At 45.5% G+C, this 16,035-nt stretch overlaps 2 protein-coding genes across 12 annotated transcripts in view; one reads left to right on the top strand and one right to left on the bottom strand.

Annotated features, from left to right (window-relative positions):
• The window catches only part of RBMS2 (RNA binding motif single stranded interacting protein 2), a 47,367-nt gene extending 37,298 nt beyond the window's left edge, over positions 1-10,069 (top strand). For 2 of the 3 annotated variants that reach the window (XM_045184721.2, XM_024576493.3), the window contains 5 exons: positions 3,260-3,337; positions 3,833-3,943; positions 4,576-4,656; positions 5,081-5,166; positions 6,003-10,069. In XM_045184721.2, coding sequence (XP_045040656.2) covers positions 3,260-3,337; positions 3,833-3,943; positions 4,576-4,656; positions 5,081-5,161 — 351 coding nt within the window. In that variant the 3' untranslated portion in view covers positions 5,162-5,166; positions 6,003-10,069. The remainder of the gene's footprint in view (positions 1-3,259; positions 3,338-3,832; positions 3,944-4,575; positions 4,657-5,080; positions 5,167-6,002) is intronic. The other variant, XM_053921309.2, reaches the window with a different exon arrangement.
• A 389-nt stretch (positions 10,070-10,458) lies between these two features.
• BAZ2A (bromodomain adjacent to zinc finger domain 2A) overlaps positions 10,459-16,035 on the bottom strand; it is a 35,848-nt gene continuing 30,271 nt past the window's right edge. For 8 of the 9 annotated variants that reach the window (XM_045184717.2, XM_045184716.2, XM_045184718.2 and 5 more), the window contains 9 exons: positions 15,703-15,925; positions 15,432-15,587; positions 15,173-15,324; positions 14,698-14,987; positions 14,471-14,603; positions 14,240-14,386; positions 13,609-13,835; positions 13,351-13,494; positions 10,459-13,266 (listed from right to left, as the gene is read on the bottom strand). In XM_045184717.2, coding sequence (XP_045040652.1) covers positions 13,101-13,266; positions 13,351-13,494; positions 13,609-13,835; positions 14,240-14,386; positions 14,471-14,603; positions 14,698-14,987; positions 15,173-15,324; positions 15,432-15,587; positions 15,703-15,925 — 1,638 coding nt within the window. In that variant the 3' untranslated portion in view covers positions 10,459-13,100. The remainder of the gene's footprint in view (positions 13,267-13,350; positions 13,495-13,608; positions 13,836-14,239; positions 14,387-14,470; positions 14,604-14,697; positions 14,988-15,172; positions 15,325-15,431; positions 15,588-15,702; positions 15,926-16,035) is intronic. The other variant, XM_045184715.3, reaches the window with a different exon arrangement.

Genomic DNA, 16,035 nt, shown 5'->3' with positions numbered 1-16,035 from the left:
AGTCAGGGCGCATGCCTGGGCTGTGGACCAGGTCCCCCAGTAGGAGACGAGTGAGAGACAACCACACATTAATGTTTCTCTCCCTCCCTTCCCCTTTCTAAAAATAAAGAAATAAAATCTTTTAAAAAAAGGACTTTAAAAAATAAATAAATAAATAAACACTGGGATTTATTTCTGTATTCTTTATTCTCTCCCAATGATTGTTATTTCCATTCCTATTCGGATAATATGTTAATTTGATCTCACTGGCTTTCATAATATGTTCTAATATTTGATGAGGCAAAATCTTCTCCTCTTTTTCATACTTTGCTATTTTTAGCATTTATTCTTCTGTATAAAGTTTATGATCATTTTATCTAATTTTAAAAATCTCTAAAAAAACCTCTGAGGATTTTAATTGGAATTACATTAAATATGTATATATATTAGTTTAAGAGAATTGATGTTTTAATAGTACTAACCTTTTCAACCAAGATATGGTATTTTTTCATGTTTTTAAATCTTTATGTTCAATGAGATTTTAGTTTTGTTTATGTAGGTCTTATGCTTTCCTTGTAAAATATATTCCTAAATGTTCTATAATTTTTATATGCATTTCTTAATATCCTTATGGATACACTGAAAAAGCCTGTTGATGTGTGTTCATCTATTTAGTACGTAGCTAACTTACCAAGTCTTTTTCATCACTACTAGTATTTTTTTTAATTGAGTCTCTTAGGTTTTAAAGGTATACAGTTATATCATCAGTGCAAAATAATAGTTTCTCTTCCTTTCCAACTTTATGCCAATTGTACTCTTATCGAATTGCATTTATTTAACCTTACTATAAGAAAGGTTACTATAATTGCAATGGTTTTAATATTTCTCTGTTTAGGTTAATGTTAGCAGCTAGTTTTTGGTAATAACATTTAATATAAGTAAGTAGTTTCTTTCTAGTCCCTATTTTACTTCGTGATTTTTACAAAATAAATGGCTGCTGAATTTTATCAAATGTCTTTTCAGCATCTAGCGTTATACTATGGCTTTTTTCTTCAATTTTGACTTACGTGTATAGAGTTTCTAATCTGAACAATCCTTACATTTATGGAATAAACTGTACTTGTTTATTATGATGCATTTCTTACTTCTCATTGCTAATTTTTTCATTTTAAAATTGAGGTATAATTCATATACCATAAAAGTCATACTCTTAAAGCATACAAGTCAGTAGGTTTTCATATATTTACAAAGTTGTACAACTATCACCATTATCTAACTCCAGAACATTTTACTCAACTCACAAAGAAACCTTACACTCACACGTAGTCATTCCCCATTCCGCCCGACCCTCAGCCCCCGGCGACCACTAGTGTACTTTCTATGTCTGTAGATTGGCCTGTTCCAGACATTTCATAATAAATGGAAGCGTCCAGTATGCTTGTGCCTGGCTTCTTTCAGTTAGCATGTTTTCAAGGGTTATCCATGTTGTAGTATGTATCAGTGCCTCATTCCTTTCTGTGACTGAATCATATTCCATTGTGTGGATAATACCTCGTTTTGTTATTCGTTTATCAGCTGATGTCCATTCACATCATTTCCACCTGTGGGCTGTTATGAATAATGCTGTATGAATGTTTGTGTGAAATTTTCGTGTTAACATATTCTTTTATTTTTCTTGAGTATATATCTAGCAGTGGAATTACTGGGTTACACAGTAAATGTTTAATTTTTTGAGGAACTGCCAAACTTTTCCAAAGCTGCTGAACCATTTTACATTCCCACCTACCGTGTACAGGATCCAGCACAAATAGTGCCCCCTTTTTATTACAAAATCTTTTGTTACAAAATCATAAGCATGTAATTCTGTAACATAATAGTATCACACTCAAGCACACCATGTGACATTTAAGTGAAATGTTCAAATTAAAACTAGAAATTACTACACCCATATTATTACCCTACCAACCACACTCAAGCCTGCCTCACTTCGCCGGACCCTGTATAACAGGTGCTATTCTGTCCTTTTAATTATGGTCATCCCAGTGGGTGTGGAGTGGCAACTCACTGTGTTTCTGATTTGCGTTTCCCCAGTGGCTAATGATTTTGTGCCTCTTTCATGTGCTTACTAGCCATTTGTAAACTTTCTTAGAGAAATATTTATTTAAATTCTTTGACCATTTTTAAGAAGATTGTATTTATTTATTTTTAGAGAGAGGGGGAAAGGAGGGAGAAAGAGAGGGAGAGAAATATCAGTGTATGGTTGCTTCTCACGTGACCCCCACTGGGGACCTGGCCTGCAACCCAGGTCTGTGCCCTGACCAGGAATTGAACTGGTAACCCCTCAGTTCACAGTCCATGCTCAATCCACTGAGCCACACCAGCCAGGCCTCTTTGACCATTTTTATTTTTATTTTTTCAGTTTTATATGGAATCAATTGCTATTTAAGTTAATTTATTTTTTCAATAAAATATTCAACAGCAACAGCTGTGTTCTCATTTCCCTTGTGCAGCATCAACATCAGTGACAAACCTTCACATACATGAGAGGGTCGGGGCGGAAAGTTAAAATGAGGTATACATGGCATTCTAAGTCAAGGGTGGGGCAAGGCACTTCGGGGGCTTCGGAGGGTCATTGCAGGATGAGAAGAAGGGCAGGTATTGAATAGTTAGTAGCTTGCCTGGTCCTGTAGGTAGGTAAAAGAAGCTATCTCTGATAATTTCTTATTATAGGGAAGGCCCCTAATTCAAGTTCTTGTAGTAGTTAAATGAAGGGAGAGATGGGCAGAAGTTTCTCTTGTAGGGTCTCAGTTGTCCTTAGCTCAAAATAATTGCACACCCCAGAGGCACAGTTGGAGGTGACTTGTCCTGAACCCCCACAAAGGTTAAACTGTTAGGGCTTCAGAGCCCGGATGCCCATTTTTAAACTGGGTTATTTGTTGAGGCATAAGAGTTGCTAATATTTAGATTTTATTTATTTATTTCTAGAGAGAGGGGAAAGGAGGGAGAAAAACAGCGATGTGTGGTTGCCTCTCACGTACCCCAAACTGGGGTCCTGGCCCGCAACCCAGGCATGTGTCCTGACTGGGAATTGAATCAGCAACCCTTTGGTTCTCGGGCCAGCACTCAATCCACTGAGCCAAACCAGCCAGGGCTTAGTGTTTCTATTTTCTAATGGGGCACTCCATCTTTTGGGGGGGTTTTGTTTGAACATTATCAGATCCTTGGGCAAAACAATAGTTTCTAGGCAATTAATATTTTTGTTTATTTTTGCTTGCTTTAGAGAGTAACTCAGACATCTCCTCTACAAGTACCTAACCCGTCTTGGATGCACCACCAGTCATACCTCATGCAGCCTTCAGTGAGTATTCAGAACTGGGCAAATGCCAGAGGCCACTTGATGTAAAGAAAAACACTGGGAGGAGGCTAATCACATGGGGATGGAAGACAATCTGACTTTGGGGGGTGAGCACACAGTGCAGTATATGGATTACGTGTCATAAACATGTACAGCTGAAATCTATGTGACCCTATGGACCAATGTCACCCCAATACATTTAATAAAATAAATAAAAACAAAAAACACTAGGAATTGATGAAAGGGGATGTGGGTGTGAGTTCTGGCTCAGGCCCCTATGCAATGCAGGTATAGGACCTTAAATTCTTTGAGTTTGTTATTCTTAGGCAGGGATCCCTCTAGACTGATGGGCAGAGGGCCTATTCCGGTTGCATAACTGGGTTGCTGCTCATCTCTCATTTCCCAGGATTTTTAAATGGCCCCGGTAGCCATGAATCTCTGCTTCAGGCAGCCTCACAGGATGGTGCCAAAGAACCTGTCCTTTGTCATTGCCTGTAGGGTTCAGTTTTGACGCCAGGGATGGATCACCCCATTTCTCTCCAGCCTGCCTCCATGATGGGACCTGTTACCCAGCAACTGGGCCATCTCTCCCTCAGCACCACGGGCACGGTAAAGCAGGATACTTCTGAGTATAAACTCCTCCCGAGGAAGGAATACCTGTGTACCACTTTTCAGCATAAATACTTGAACATGATAAGAATCACTTCGGGGTCATTGAGAGCACACTCAGAATAGGAGATAAACTATAAAGATAATCCATGAGGCAGGAATACAGCCATTATTGTGCTTCCCAGCCCACTCCTTTTAACTGCTTCCTACTCGTGAAACTGAACAGTGTTTCTATCTACATACTAGTTTATGCGGAAGTTCATTGACATTTCCTAGGAATCCTTATCAAAATAGTACTAAGAAAGAAGAATGGATGAAGCTCATCAGGCCTCATGTAGGCCTGCTACATTCTGATGTGCACAGGAGGGCTTAAAGGCAGAGAAGGCAGCTCACGAGGAAAAGCAGAAGGCAGGACAGAGGAGAAAAGGAAGCCATGTATGCAGAAGTCCCCCTAAGCCAGTGTTCTTTAGAACCACTACCTGAAGCAGTTTTCAAAAACACAATTAAATCAGACAATTAAATTAGAATCTCTGGGGATGGAACAGAGGCATCAGTCTTTTTTAAAGCTCCCCGGGTGCTTTAAATGTAGCCAAGAGTCACCGCACTAAGCCCACTGATGTTTTTCATTCTAGTATATGCCAACGGCTGCAGCTCTGCAGGGAGCTTACATCTCCCAGTACACCCCTGTGCCTTCTTCCAGTGTTTCAGTTGAGGTGAGAGCTTTATAACCTCTTTGGATGGAGGAAAAGAAAATGAACAGAGGCAGAGTTTTCCTGTTCAAGACCTTCCTCTCACAGCGATGCTAATTCTGTGTTCGCAAATAGCTGACTAGTATGTGAAGAATGTAGCAAGGGAAGACTTAAGTTTATGTCCTTGAATGAGGCTCTTCCTGACATTTGGCCAGATAGTAAATGCCAGGAGAGTAAACTAGTGTTTCTTGGGAAGAGAACAGGCCGCTTGCTCTAAATTTTGGGGAGTAGTGCTGTGTGCTGTGTGCCCATGCGCATTAACACTGGTGTGTGGGGATGGGTAGGCTGGGAAAGGCACTCAAGTCTGGCTGGGTTCCAGCCAGGCTGCCCAGTGGGAGGTGAGGGAAGGGCCCACAGGGCAACTCTCTTGCTTTGGCTGTGGTTACAGGAGAACAGCGGCCAGCAGAATCAGGTGACTGTGGATGCTCCCTCAGACCATGGGGTCTATTCTTTCCAGTTCAACAAGTAACCGTGGTAAGAATCACATGCTAAGGGGCAGGGTATGCTGAGCAGCCTGAAGTCACACAGGGTCTCATGTTTGTCACCTCCTCTCCCTACCCTCTCTGGCTTATTCCTCCGTTAGGATTCCCCTCCCCATCTCTGTTGAATACAAACGAATTCTTGGAGAGGCTGATGCTCCCAGACTCCAGAGGGCTAACCCGGAGTGCAGATCACCTGTGGGCCCCGCTAACCCTAACACTTGGCCATCACTTTTCATAGGCCTGGGCCTGAAAAAGAAATCTCTGCCCTCCTGCCCTCCACTATTCCTCCCTCCCTGATGCAGCCTGGGGAAGACGTCACTTTCTGTGCACGCCACATTCAAGGGAACCAAAGACACTTTTATGTTTCTTTTGCAAAGAAAGTTTTATGTTTTGTTTTTAACTGCAGTATACCCCTAAGAGACACAGTGCCTGGAGCTTCTTCTCATATTTATGAAAAACACTTTTTGAAGTGCTGAACTTATTTGGGAAGGCTTAAAAACTTTTCTTTTGTTATTTCGTCTCTTAAAAAAAAAGAAAGCAAGGTGTGGCGCTGGAATGCTGAAGGGGTCCTACTGTGGGCCCTTCACACAGAGATTAGTTGTGGCCTTTTATTGGTGCATGTAAGAAAATATGCAGGGTTAATTTTATTTTATAAAGCTCTTAACTCACCCGCCCTGTCTTTTCTTCACACATATTATGCCTTCTTCCTCTCATCCAGATTTTTCTTCTTCTCTTTTTCCATACAGCAGAACATGCCTGTTTCAACTTTATAGTTTCTAATTTTGTGAGTTTCTCTTTTGAGTGAAATTTTCATATGGAATTTTTTAGGGCCGGGCAAGGAACAAGGTAGAACACTAAGCATGCAGTGGAAGTGGTTTTTCTTCCCTCTGTCCTGCCACGTCCTGTGAGAAAAGACAAGACTTCGTCTTCGGGAAGCAGCCATGTGGCCTAGGCCCGCTAAAGAGACAGTCCCACAGCCCTTGGAAGTCATGCTTGAGCCAAATGTGGATGAAGACTAGGTCTTCCCTTGCAAGTTCCAGAAGGGTGAACTTAACTGACTTCTAATTCTTCTCACTGCCAAGGCCAACACCCCCTGAGGAATTATCTTCTCTAGCTACAGCTTTTCAAAAATACCTGCTTTCCCGCTTCCTAGAGGATCTTCTTACCTGCTCTGGGCCTTGGGGGGCCCCTCCCTTCCCCACGACACTGCTGTGCTGGGAACCTTTGAAGTTGTGACCTTGCTGAACCCACTCAGGCTCCTTCCCCACTGTGGAAGATCAGTCGCTTCACTTCTAGACCGGTGGTTCTCAAGGAGATGATTTTGTCCCCTAGAGGCCATTTGGCAATCCCTGGGGACATTTTTGATTGTCGTGCCTGAGGGTGGAGGCTGTGAGCTACTGGCATGTAGCGGCTAGAGACCAGGGATGCTGCTAAACATCCTACAGGGCACAGGATCCCCAACACCCCCAACAAAGAATTACCTGGCTCAAAGTATCAGTAGTGCCAAGGTCAAGAAACCTTGATGGGGATACTGTTGTCCCTGCCTCCTAATCAGAGGACTTGGTGAATTCCCACTCCAACCCCGGACTCCAACCCCGTGCCTTTTGAGACTCATGCAACTAGTTGAAAGTGACAAAAATGGAGTCCTTGAAGTTTCCTCCGGCTCTGACCTTTGACACCTCTGCATACTCTTGCAAGGCTTGTGCTGTTAAATGCACACACATCCAGAGGAATCAAGGTGGGGACTGTTGGGTGTGAGTGCCGTGCAGGGGTGGGCAGGGCAAAGCTCTCCGTAACCGTCCAGGGCAGCCTGTCCTGCTTCGGTGTGTTTGGGCCCCTTTGCCAGGGAACCAGTAATTTTCCTTCTTGTGGAGAGACAATGGAGCTAGGATAGAAAAGGACAATAAATCCCATCTCATTATTTACAATATCAGGAGTCATTAAAAAAAAGCCTATATTTTCTCTTTAGCTCATCTCCTTCTGCAAGTCCTCACTCTATGCATATGGAGACAGAGAAGAAAAACCCTGTGCCCATCTTCTAGGAAAGAAGGTTCTTCACCTGTCTTCTCCCAGTCCCTCCCTTATACACTGAGAGGAGAGTTCTGCTCCCCCTCACTTCAAGGTCAGGTGCCTTTCCGCCAGACAATCAGACTGGAGGCCAGGGGACAGAGCCTGGAGAAACAGGTGTTCATTCAGCTGGCTGTCAGGAGAGGAAGGCTACGAAGCTGGGGGAGGAAAGCAGCTATATCAGTTGCCCATAGAGCTTCGCCCAGCTTCCCTTCCCCTCCCACCTGTCCCAGAGTCGAGAATCAAACGTTCCCTATCCTTAGGCTGTCCGTTTGTACATCCCGGGGCTGAGTGAGTGGGGGGAAATGGGTAGGATATAAAGTGTAAAGAACAAAATTGCCACTGTTCATTTTCTCATGGGTGCTTCCTCAGGAAGGTCTCATCCAACATAAAACAGACCCAAGCTCAATAACCTTCTAGAACGGTTTAGCTGGGCAGCTATCTCATTTCCTACTTAAGAAACCTACACTGTAGATTTCTTGTCAGTGGCCTTAAGGAAAAAAAAAAAATCTAGAACCCTGCTCCTTTGACAGTAGCTTGGAGGAGCCTTACCATGTGAGGGAAGTGCAGTGGGGACTGTCCACACGTGACACTGCTGCTGCCACTGCTGCCCCTGCTCTGCCTCCCAGAACTCCTGATCCTCTCTCTGTAGTTGAAGAAATGTTTAAATGTCCGTGACTTCACTTTGTTAAATTGTGAAATTACCTTTTGTGTGGTCTCCTCATGTGAATCTACTTAACGAGTTCTGTTGCGTTGTTTCTGTTGCAGGCAGGGTTGGCTGGGCATGGGAAGTGATGGGGAACGTGAAGTCACTTTAGTAGTGGTAATGGCACTGTGGAACTTCTTTTTTGGTGTTTTGGGGTTACACTCATTATATTTTTCCCTGGTTGTTAGTTCATTTCTAACAGTTCAAACGCGGGTGAGTGATTAGATAAAGGAGATGGAAGGAATGAGGGATACTGTTTCTCATGAAATAGCCTTCTGGTGGTAGGATTGTAGGGGAGCCTTCAACCTCACAGCCTATGGCTGGGCTCTTTACACATTACTGCCCAGTGTCTTCTCAGTTGTCTTCATGGAGCCCAGATGATAGTTCCCTGCATGTGTCATCTCGTCCTCACCCATTACATACATTCCTAACATTCTTTAAATATTTTAGTTTGTATTTTTGTTTTCAGTCAAAAAGAACATAACTCAAGCACCTTCCTCAAATGTTAGTCCTTAACTAGGCTCCGAGCCTGCCTGCCCCACCCCATGCCAGTGTTACTACTGTTCCTCTCACGCTCTGAGAGATACAGACGCTAGGCTGACGAGACTGTTTGGAGTGTGGGTAGAGGTTAGGGAAGATGTGGGAATGATGGTGGGGAGAAATGTTATTTTTTTAACCAAAGAATTTGAAGGTCTGCCCAGATTTGGAAGCCTGGCGGCTCTGAAGCAGGGGCCCTTGTGATAGATAAGGGTGGTAAGAAGACATTAACTTGCACTGAGTGTGAAAACTACAATAGGTTTTGCTATGCTACAGACCATCCCTGGGTTAGGCCACTTCAGCCGTTTCATTTCCCTTCAACCTGAGGAGCAGTGAGGTCGTTCACCCGCTTGGCTTGGTACCTGCAACTCTCACTTCCTGTGGCTTCAGTGTCACCCCTTTGGGGGCTGACATGTGGGTTGGTACTTTACAGCGCAAAGGTGCTGTGATAGGCACTGCTGGAATGGAATTTACTCCTGGACAGAAATCTAGTTTTCTGGTGGGGGTAAAATATTGCTGCTCTTGCACATGTGCTCCACCTTCTGGGAGAGCAGCAGCATTGCACTCACGAGGCTACTTTGACTTTCTTACCAAAGGACAACAGGGATGTGTAATCAGTTCTAAACTTGTCCCCAGGCTCTGATACATTAGCTTCAGAGAAAACGGTGGGTTTTACGAAAGCCAATCAGTAAGGGCTAGGGCTTACATCTAGTGCCTTGTCTTAACTGATTCTTCCCAATTCCCACTTAGGCTAACTACTCCATTTCTGTGCTTACCTGCCTGCATTTTAGGTCCTTCCAAGTGTTAGCAGATCCCTTGTATTTACTCAGCTTTCACCCCTTCCTTTCATTGGAGGAACGAGGGCATAAACACCTGGTTTACATCTTTCCTTTATGACTTTCATGAGGGTTAGAAAGCTGGGGGATGGAAAGGTTCATGATCAAGTGCAAAAGCTGTTTTGATTGTCTCTGGTTATCCCAGAATAGGGTGAAATCTTCAATTAGGTCTTGCTGTGGTAGGCCAGTGAGTAAACCGTGTAATGGCAGCCTGGCCTAGGACATTAACTAATGCTTGGAAGTCACTCCCAGGAACATGGACTTTGGAGCAGAGCTCAGAACTTAAGAGGATGAATTGGCCAGTGGCTGCCACATAGCTGAGAAGGTAAGCAAGCACCAAAGAGGGTATTTGTGATTTTCACAGGGCTGGAAGTAGATGTTCCTTCTCCATCTTATTCCAGTTAAAATTCAGAGGGTGATAAGATTTTCCAGCCTGAGTAAAGAAGTCCTCATCCCATTACTGGTGTCCTGTCCCACAACACATGGTTTTTGGGTGGTGAGTGCTCTCTTGTATGCACTTACCACCTTGGACAGGAAAAAAACTTTAATTTATATTCAAACACATTTTGTACATTTTTCCTTTATCCAGAGGCTTCTAGTTTTATACTCTTCCCATGTCTATGCCAATGCCACCCATCTAGCTTAATTCTTCCTTTTCTGAGGGTATTCCCATGTTCCTCCCCTACAATTTGACAGAGCTTCATTTTGTCTTATTCAACCTTTGTTTTGAAATAAAACACAAACATCTACCTCCTGGTGTCTGATCCATGGGTGGAAGGTGGGAAGTGGGTGATGGGCCCATGCTTGCTATACTATGGTAATACAGGTAGCAGCTTAGGAAGCCAAAGCCGGGCCTCACAAGGTGGGACCAGGCCCTGAATCCTACGCTGCTCTAGCACCGCGGCCAGGGGAACCAAGACCCCGACCCATCCACAGAGCAGACATTCTGCCCTGGGTGCCTCCTGCACAGGGAAGGCCACGCTGGGAAGGTTGGGATAAACCTTGTAAGATTAAAGGCCTGTTGCTGTCCTGCCTGCTCTCTCCCACACCAAACCAGTCATACTCACCCTAATACCCAGTGCTCCCCTTAGGCAAGTGTGAAAACCTACCTTGAAGAGAAGATAAATACACAAGAGTCTTTTGAATCTCTATCAAATGTGGTTTTTATTCAACTGACAAGCACTTTTCTACAGCTGCACTTGTGGAACATCACATGGCAAAAACAGGAGTTTTTTCTCTAGACTTTTTTTTCCCTTTTTTTAACCTTATTAAAAATGAGATTGGTCCTAAAAATATAGAAAGAAATAAATTTAAATTCACAAAAAACTGTACATTATCAAAAAGTCACTAAAACACCACATTTGGTTATATAAAAAGTCAAGTCCCTTTTGATGTAAAAGGAACACGGAAACTTGTTGGTGTTGATGGTGTGGTTTCTTCCTGTTACCAGACTGATAGGGGAGGGGAGACAAAGGGGTAGGGGGTGGGTTTTTTTTTTAACCTGCCTTCCCTACCAAATACTCTTATTTATGAAGAAAAGAAAATCCACCTAGCTCAAGGGGCAGTGAAGACGAAATAAAAGTGAGAATGGCCCCTTTGATCATGCCCTACCCCACCCCCCTCAGCCCCACACTTCAAACCGAGGCTAGGACTCCACCCCACCTTACGAGTGCCTGGTCCCTAGGGAAAGAGATGGAGCTGGGAGAGGAACACAAAAGTAGGGACAATTGAGATTTCACTCCCATCCACCTTGCCTCCAACAATAAAATTAACCCAGTACATTTTATACCAGGGGAAAACTGCCATGGGGAAAAAGAGCCCCCAACTACAACAGTTCCAAACATTTGACTAACACAAAGTTTGTTACAGCGCAGTTATTTAGATAAAATATAAATATTTATGCATAATATAAAGTCAATTCAAATATTCTTCAATCCACCTCTTATTTAAAAGCAAAAAGGAAAGTCTCAAATAAAATTAAAACTTTTGAGGTTTATCTGACAGAAAAGGCGACTTTAGAAATAGGCTAGGGGGACAAGGGGCATAAAGGAATAAGAAAGGGGCTGCCCCAGGACCTACACTGCCCCCTCCACCCCCTCAGTGGCTATTCAGTGCTGCCAGAAGTACAAGGAATGCTCCACCTCACCTGGCACCCCCCCCACACAAACACATACCACCAATGGAACATTTCCTGGGTGCCTTAGCTCTCTGCTTGGGCCAGCCAGCAGCCACCTCCCCAGTGCAAGTACCCGTAATTTCTGATGGGAGGGGCTCTGCTGAGCAGGAAAGCAGGGGGCCAGGGGCCCATGGCTATAGCTGGGAGTTAGCTTTCCTCTCACATGTTGGGGCTTGGGCATAGTCACATGTAGGGCAGTGGTGGACCCCAAACTCCGCCTCCCTACTCTCTTGTGCTCCAGGGTCTCTGCTGCTGGGGAAGGGGTCCTGGGGTATGAAGTAGATAAGGGAAGAAAGCACAACTAAACCCACAGAAGCTCATGGGATTAGGAAAGGTCCAGTTCTACCCACCTCCCTGCAAAAGCTAAGACTCAAAGCTACTGAAAGGAGAGGGAGTTCCTGCTGAAAGATTGCACAGTTTAGAGGCTGGAACAGAAATGACTGGGAGAGAGGAGACAGCCTTGTACCCAGAAAAACTGTTCCTGTGGTTTTCCAAAGACAAAAATATGACGGTTTGAAATAATGGGAAAAGTGGGAATAAAAACAGATACTTGGGGAAACTGAATGGATACCTTCAAACAATACAGGGGCACAATTAACAGTGTCCTCTCTCTCACTCTCATTCTCTCTCTCATACACACACTCACACACACTCACACCTCTCAGGCCAGTTGATTGCTATCTGGCCTCCATCTTGGGGTGTGCCCAAACTCAGCAGTAGTTGTCCCTGAGGAGTTCCCAAGAGGGAGGTTTGGGTAAGAGGTGGGGGAAGGAGGCTGCAAGGCCCAGGTTCCACGGTGCCTCCCTGCCCTCTCCCAGCTACCAAGTTTCAGAAAAGGCTAGAAACTCAGCATGTGAGGAGTATCCAACATTACAGAGGGAAAAGCTATTGGCAGAAGATGAGGAGAGACAGAAACAGGGACCACTGAACCTTTTTTCCCTTTGAAAGGGAAAAAGACTTGGAAAAGGATGAAGGAACCCGTACACGATAGTTTTACATTATTGGATGACAGAAAATCTAAAATGGGGACGGGGAGGGAAGGTGAAAAATTGAGATAGAAAGTGAGAAGCAGGGGAGGGACTGAACATGGAAGCAGCATGTTCAGGGCCCGGTGTCCGGCTCGACACACTTGGGAATTAAGTCCACTTTACTGGCCGTCACTGCGGGTCCACACACAGTACAGAGTGTTTCTCGGTTTCACACATTCACTAGAACTATTGCTATTGTTAAATAGCCCCAGAGTGCTGGGGCATGGACAAGGAAGGAAGGGAAGCTGGGGTGAGGAAGTGGGGACTTCTTTCCTCCTCCTCATTTTCAATTAGGAAATAAAACAGAAAGGAAAAATTTTCTTCTTTTTTTTTTTGGCTTTTAGTCCAGAAGGACCTCATCACTGCCCCTCTTACTTGAGGAACGAGAGGAGGAAAGGGAGAAGAGGTGTAGGGACAATAGGATGTGGGGTGCTGCCAAAGACAAAGCCAAATGTCAGACATGTATCTCTGACTTGAGTTGAGACCTAGGGCAGCATCAGCAGTTGAGAATGGCAGGGTTTTTTTGTTTGGAGGGCAGGGGGAGAAGCCACAGGTGACTTCCCCACCACCCTTGCCTCACAGATTTGCCTGTTTTCCCTGATAAAACTCCTCCCAGCGGCTCTCAAAGAAGCGTCGCATGATGTGCCCAGCTTTGCCCACTTCAGAGTCATCCTCGTTGAAGGTCTGGCAGTTGTCAAAGACCAGGAGTGCATCGGCAGCAAACTCCTCTGAACTGGTGTACCTGGGCAGGGGTAGAGGCTAAGCTGTGAGTTGGGTAAGAATTACAGCAGTGACAGAGGAGCCAGGAGAGGGGCTGTCTACTTACCCTCCCCGAAGCAGCCGCTCCCGCATGGTAGAAAAATCCATAGGGTTTTTGATAATGCGCCGGTACCCACTCACTAAACGTGGGTTCACGGGCTCCAGAAAAGGCCAGGCTGCATCATGGGACTCCATCTCCATCAAGATAATCCTACCATTAAAGGGACAGTAATGGCTGCATCTCAGAGGCAAATACACTGACCCCTCCCAGCTCTTTACTCTGGTAAAAGTAGAACCAATTGTCCCCAGAATTTACTCAACTCACTCGCAAAATGTGAGATCATTATGATGGTTCCGCATGGAGAGTCGCCGCCGCTTCGAGGGGGACAGCCCTTCTTCCAAGTACCGAGGCACTGCTGGGCTTTCTCGGCCCCTTGACAGTACCCGGCGTGGGCGGCCATCACTCTCTGGGAAGTTCAGCACATAACTACTTTTCCGCTTCTGGCCTCGTTTTGGGAAACCAGGCTTCTGAGCGAATTCTCCCTCTACCTGCTAAGGAGTGGAAAAAGATGAGATCAGCAATATCTGGAGATGTACTTGGTCTACCCTCTAGTTCATTATAATCCCTACATGTCTAAGTGTGATTGAGAAGGCTTCAGGCATAAGCCAGCATGTGAGTGTATTCATATAACCCACTAAGGTAAGGTAAAAGGGAAAGTATAATCACTCCCATTTTATAGAAGAAAGCAAGTGAGGCTTATAGCATTTACGTCACTTGTCCAAAGAAGGACCAGAACTCAGGAACCCAGGTCTCCTAGCACCTAGTCTGGAGATCTTTCCAAGGAGACACTGAAGGCATAATTAAAGTGGTGTTTATAGGACTGGTGGTAAACAGGATGAGGAAAAAAATCTCTGACTTCTGCTGAGGAGTGGGAATGAGAAAGCAGAAGGCTTACCTGGGCCAAACAGACAGCACAGAACCAATCTCCCTCGGGAACAGCTTCCATTTTGGGCCGATGGCAGTATATGTGGCAGCCACGGTCACACCCATCACAAAGCAGAAGAAACTCATCGTTGTCACCTTTCCGGCAGACTAGACAGGTCTAGAGCAAGGTTGTGAGGAGGCAGGGTGAGCCCTCTGCCAGTGACCCCACCCACTTGGGCTGGCTGGCTCCCCAGTCTCTTACCACTTTGTTGACGGACTTCTCCCAGGCAATGGACCTCTCCAGCTGGCCCAGGCACAAGCACACCTGGGCTGCACTCCTGCACCGCTCAAGCGTCTGGCGCCAGGTGCGCATACGAGGGGTGATCTCATATGATCTAGAGGGAGAAAGTGGTGATCTCTGGATGAGTAGGATCCATTAAACTTATCCCTCCTTCTGAAGACCAAGAATGGGGGGGGGCGGTCACTCACATCTCTGTAGTGGTGCACTGGGGGGCAGCACTGGGTGTGCTGAGCAGGGCCTTCTCTAACACGACTTCATGAGCTGGCCAGAGGGGCTCCCGTAGGTACCGCCGCTCCACATTCTGCTCCAGGGCAGCCAGTCGCATCACAGCCAGGTCCAGAGGGTTGGTAGTTTTACGCTGGGGGGCCAGTCCTTCCCTGCATCGACCTCTCCAGGTGATATCGTCCTGGGAGTCAGGTAGATGCTCACAGTAGGCCAAGTCTTCACGAATAGAGTCTGGGCTAGGACACGTCCAGCCCTGCAGGTGAAAGAGAAGAATAAAACTCATTGAAAAGGAAGAAAAGCAAGCATAGAACAAAAGTGATCCATAAGGTCATGGGAGATCACTTGTGACGGAGGGACCCAAGGGTTTTTCCTAACAGGGTATAAGAGATTAACACCCTCCCTTCAGCAACCCCCTACCCAGTGTCAGCCCTAGTGTACCCGAATCTGCAGATCAGACAGGATAACCCGCTGTTCCAGCTCCTCTACCCACTGAAGCACAGCCAGGTCTGTCTCGTAAGTCTTCTCTTTGGGAGACCAGCTCATAATTCCTTCTTGAAAAACAGATAACTGACTGGGCTCAAAGATGGAGTCTGAGAAAACAGGAGACAAAGGGAAAGGCCCATCAGGCCACTGTCCATAGCAGCAGCTCAGTATTTACTCTGGGCTCTTTAGCTCAGGCTGGGTCTAAGTATCTTACCAGTTGAGGGCCGTAAGCAGACTTCCTTTAAGAAGTCCTTGTGCTTATTTAGGTGTTTATGAAGTGCCTTCTCTCGGATGCCTCGGGGGTGCAGGGCCTTGAGCATGGAATCCAATGTCTCAGTATCTCGGATCCACCACCAGCCTGAGCACATCTCTGTGAACAGAGTTTATGTATGTGGGATGGGGTGGGAACCAGCATGAATCACATGGCCATATCTGATGCCACTTCTACCTGCCTTCTTACCCCATTGTACCCCAAGGTCACTCACCAGGGGGGACAGGCTGGGCTGTCAGCTGGTTTAAGTAACGCTGCTCCATCTGTTTGAAGAACTTACTAGGAGGTCTCCCTCTCCGTTTTGGCTGCCCCAGCCCTGTGGAACTCTGTGGTGTTTCGCCAGGGTCTCCTGCTCGCCTCTTAAGAGCCACCCCAGGCAAGGGAGTGGAAGACAGCTGCACTAGAGAACAGGAGTTGGCAGCACTGGGTCTATTCACCTGTGCATGAGATGGAACATAAAGGGATGAGGGTTTTTTCATGTTTATAGCTCCCTAATGGCTCCCCATCCCTTCCCCCAACTTTAGCAACAACCCACAGCCAGTGGCAA

This window comes from Desmodus rotundus, chromosome 3, assembly GCF_022682495.2.
Source record: "Desmodus rotundus isolate HL8 chromosome 3, HLdesRot8A.1, whole genome shotgun sequence".
In the NCBI taxonomy this organism is placed as follows: Eukaryota; Metazoa; Chordata; class Mammalia; order Chiroptera; family Phyllostomidae; genus Desmodus; species Desmodus rotundus.
This window is presented reverse-complemented; position numbering and strand designations above follow the sequence as displayed.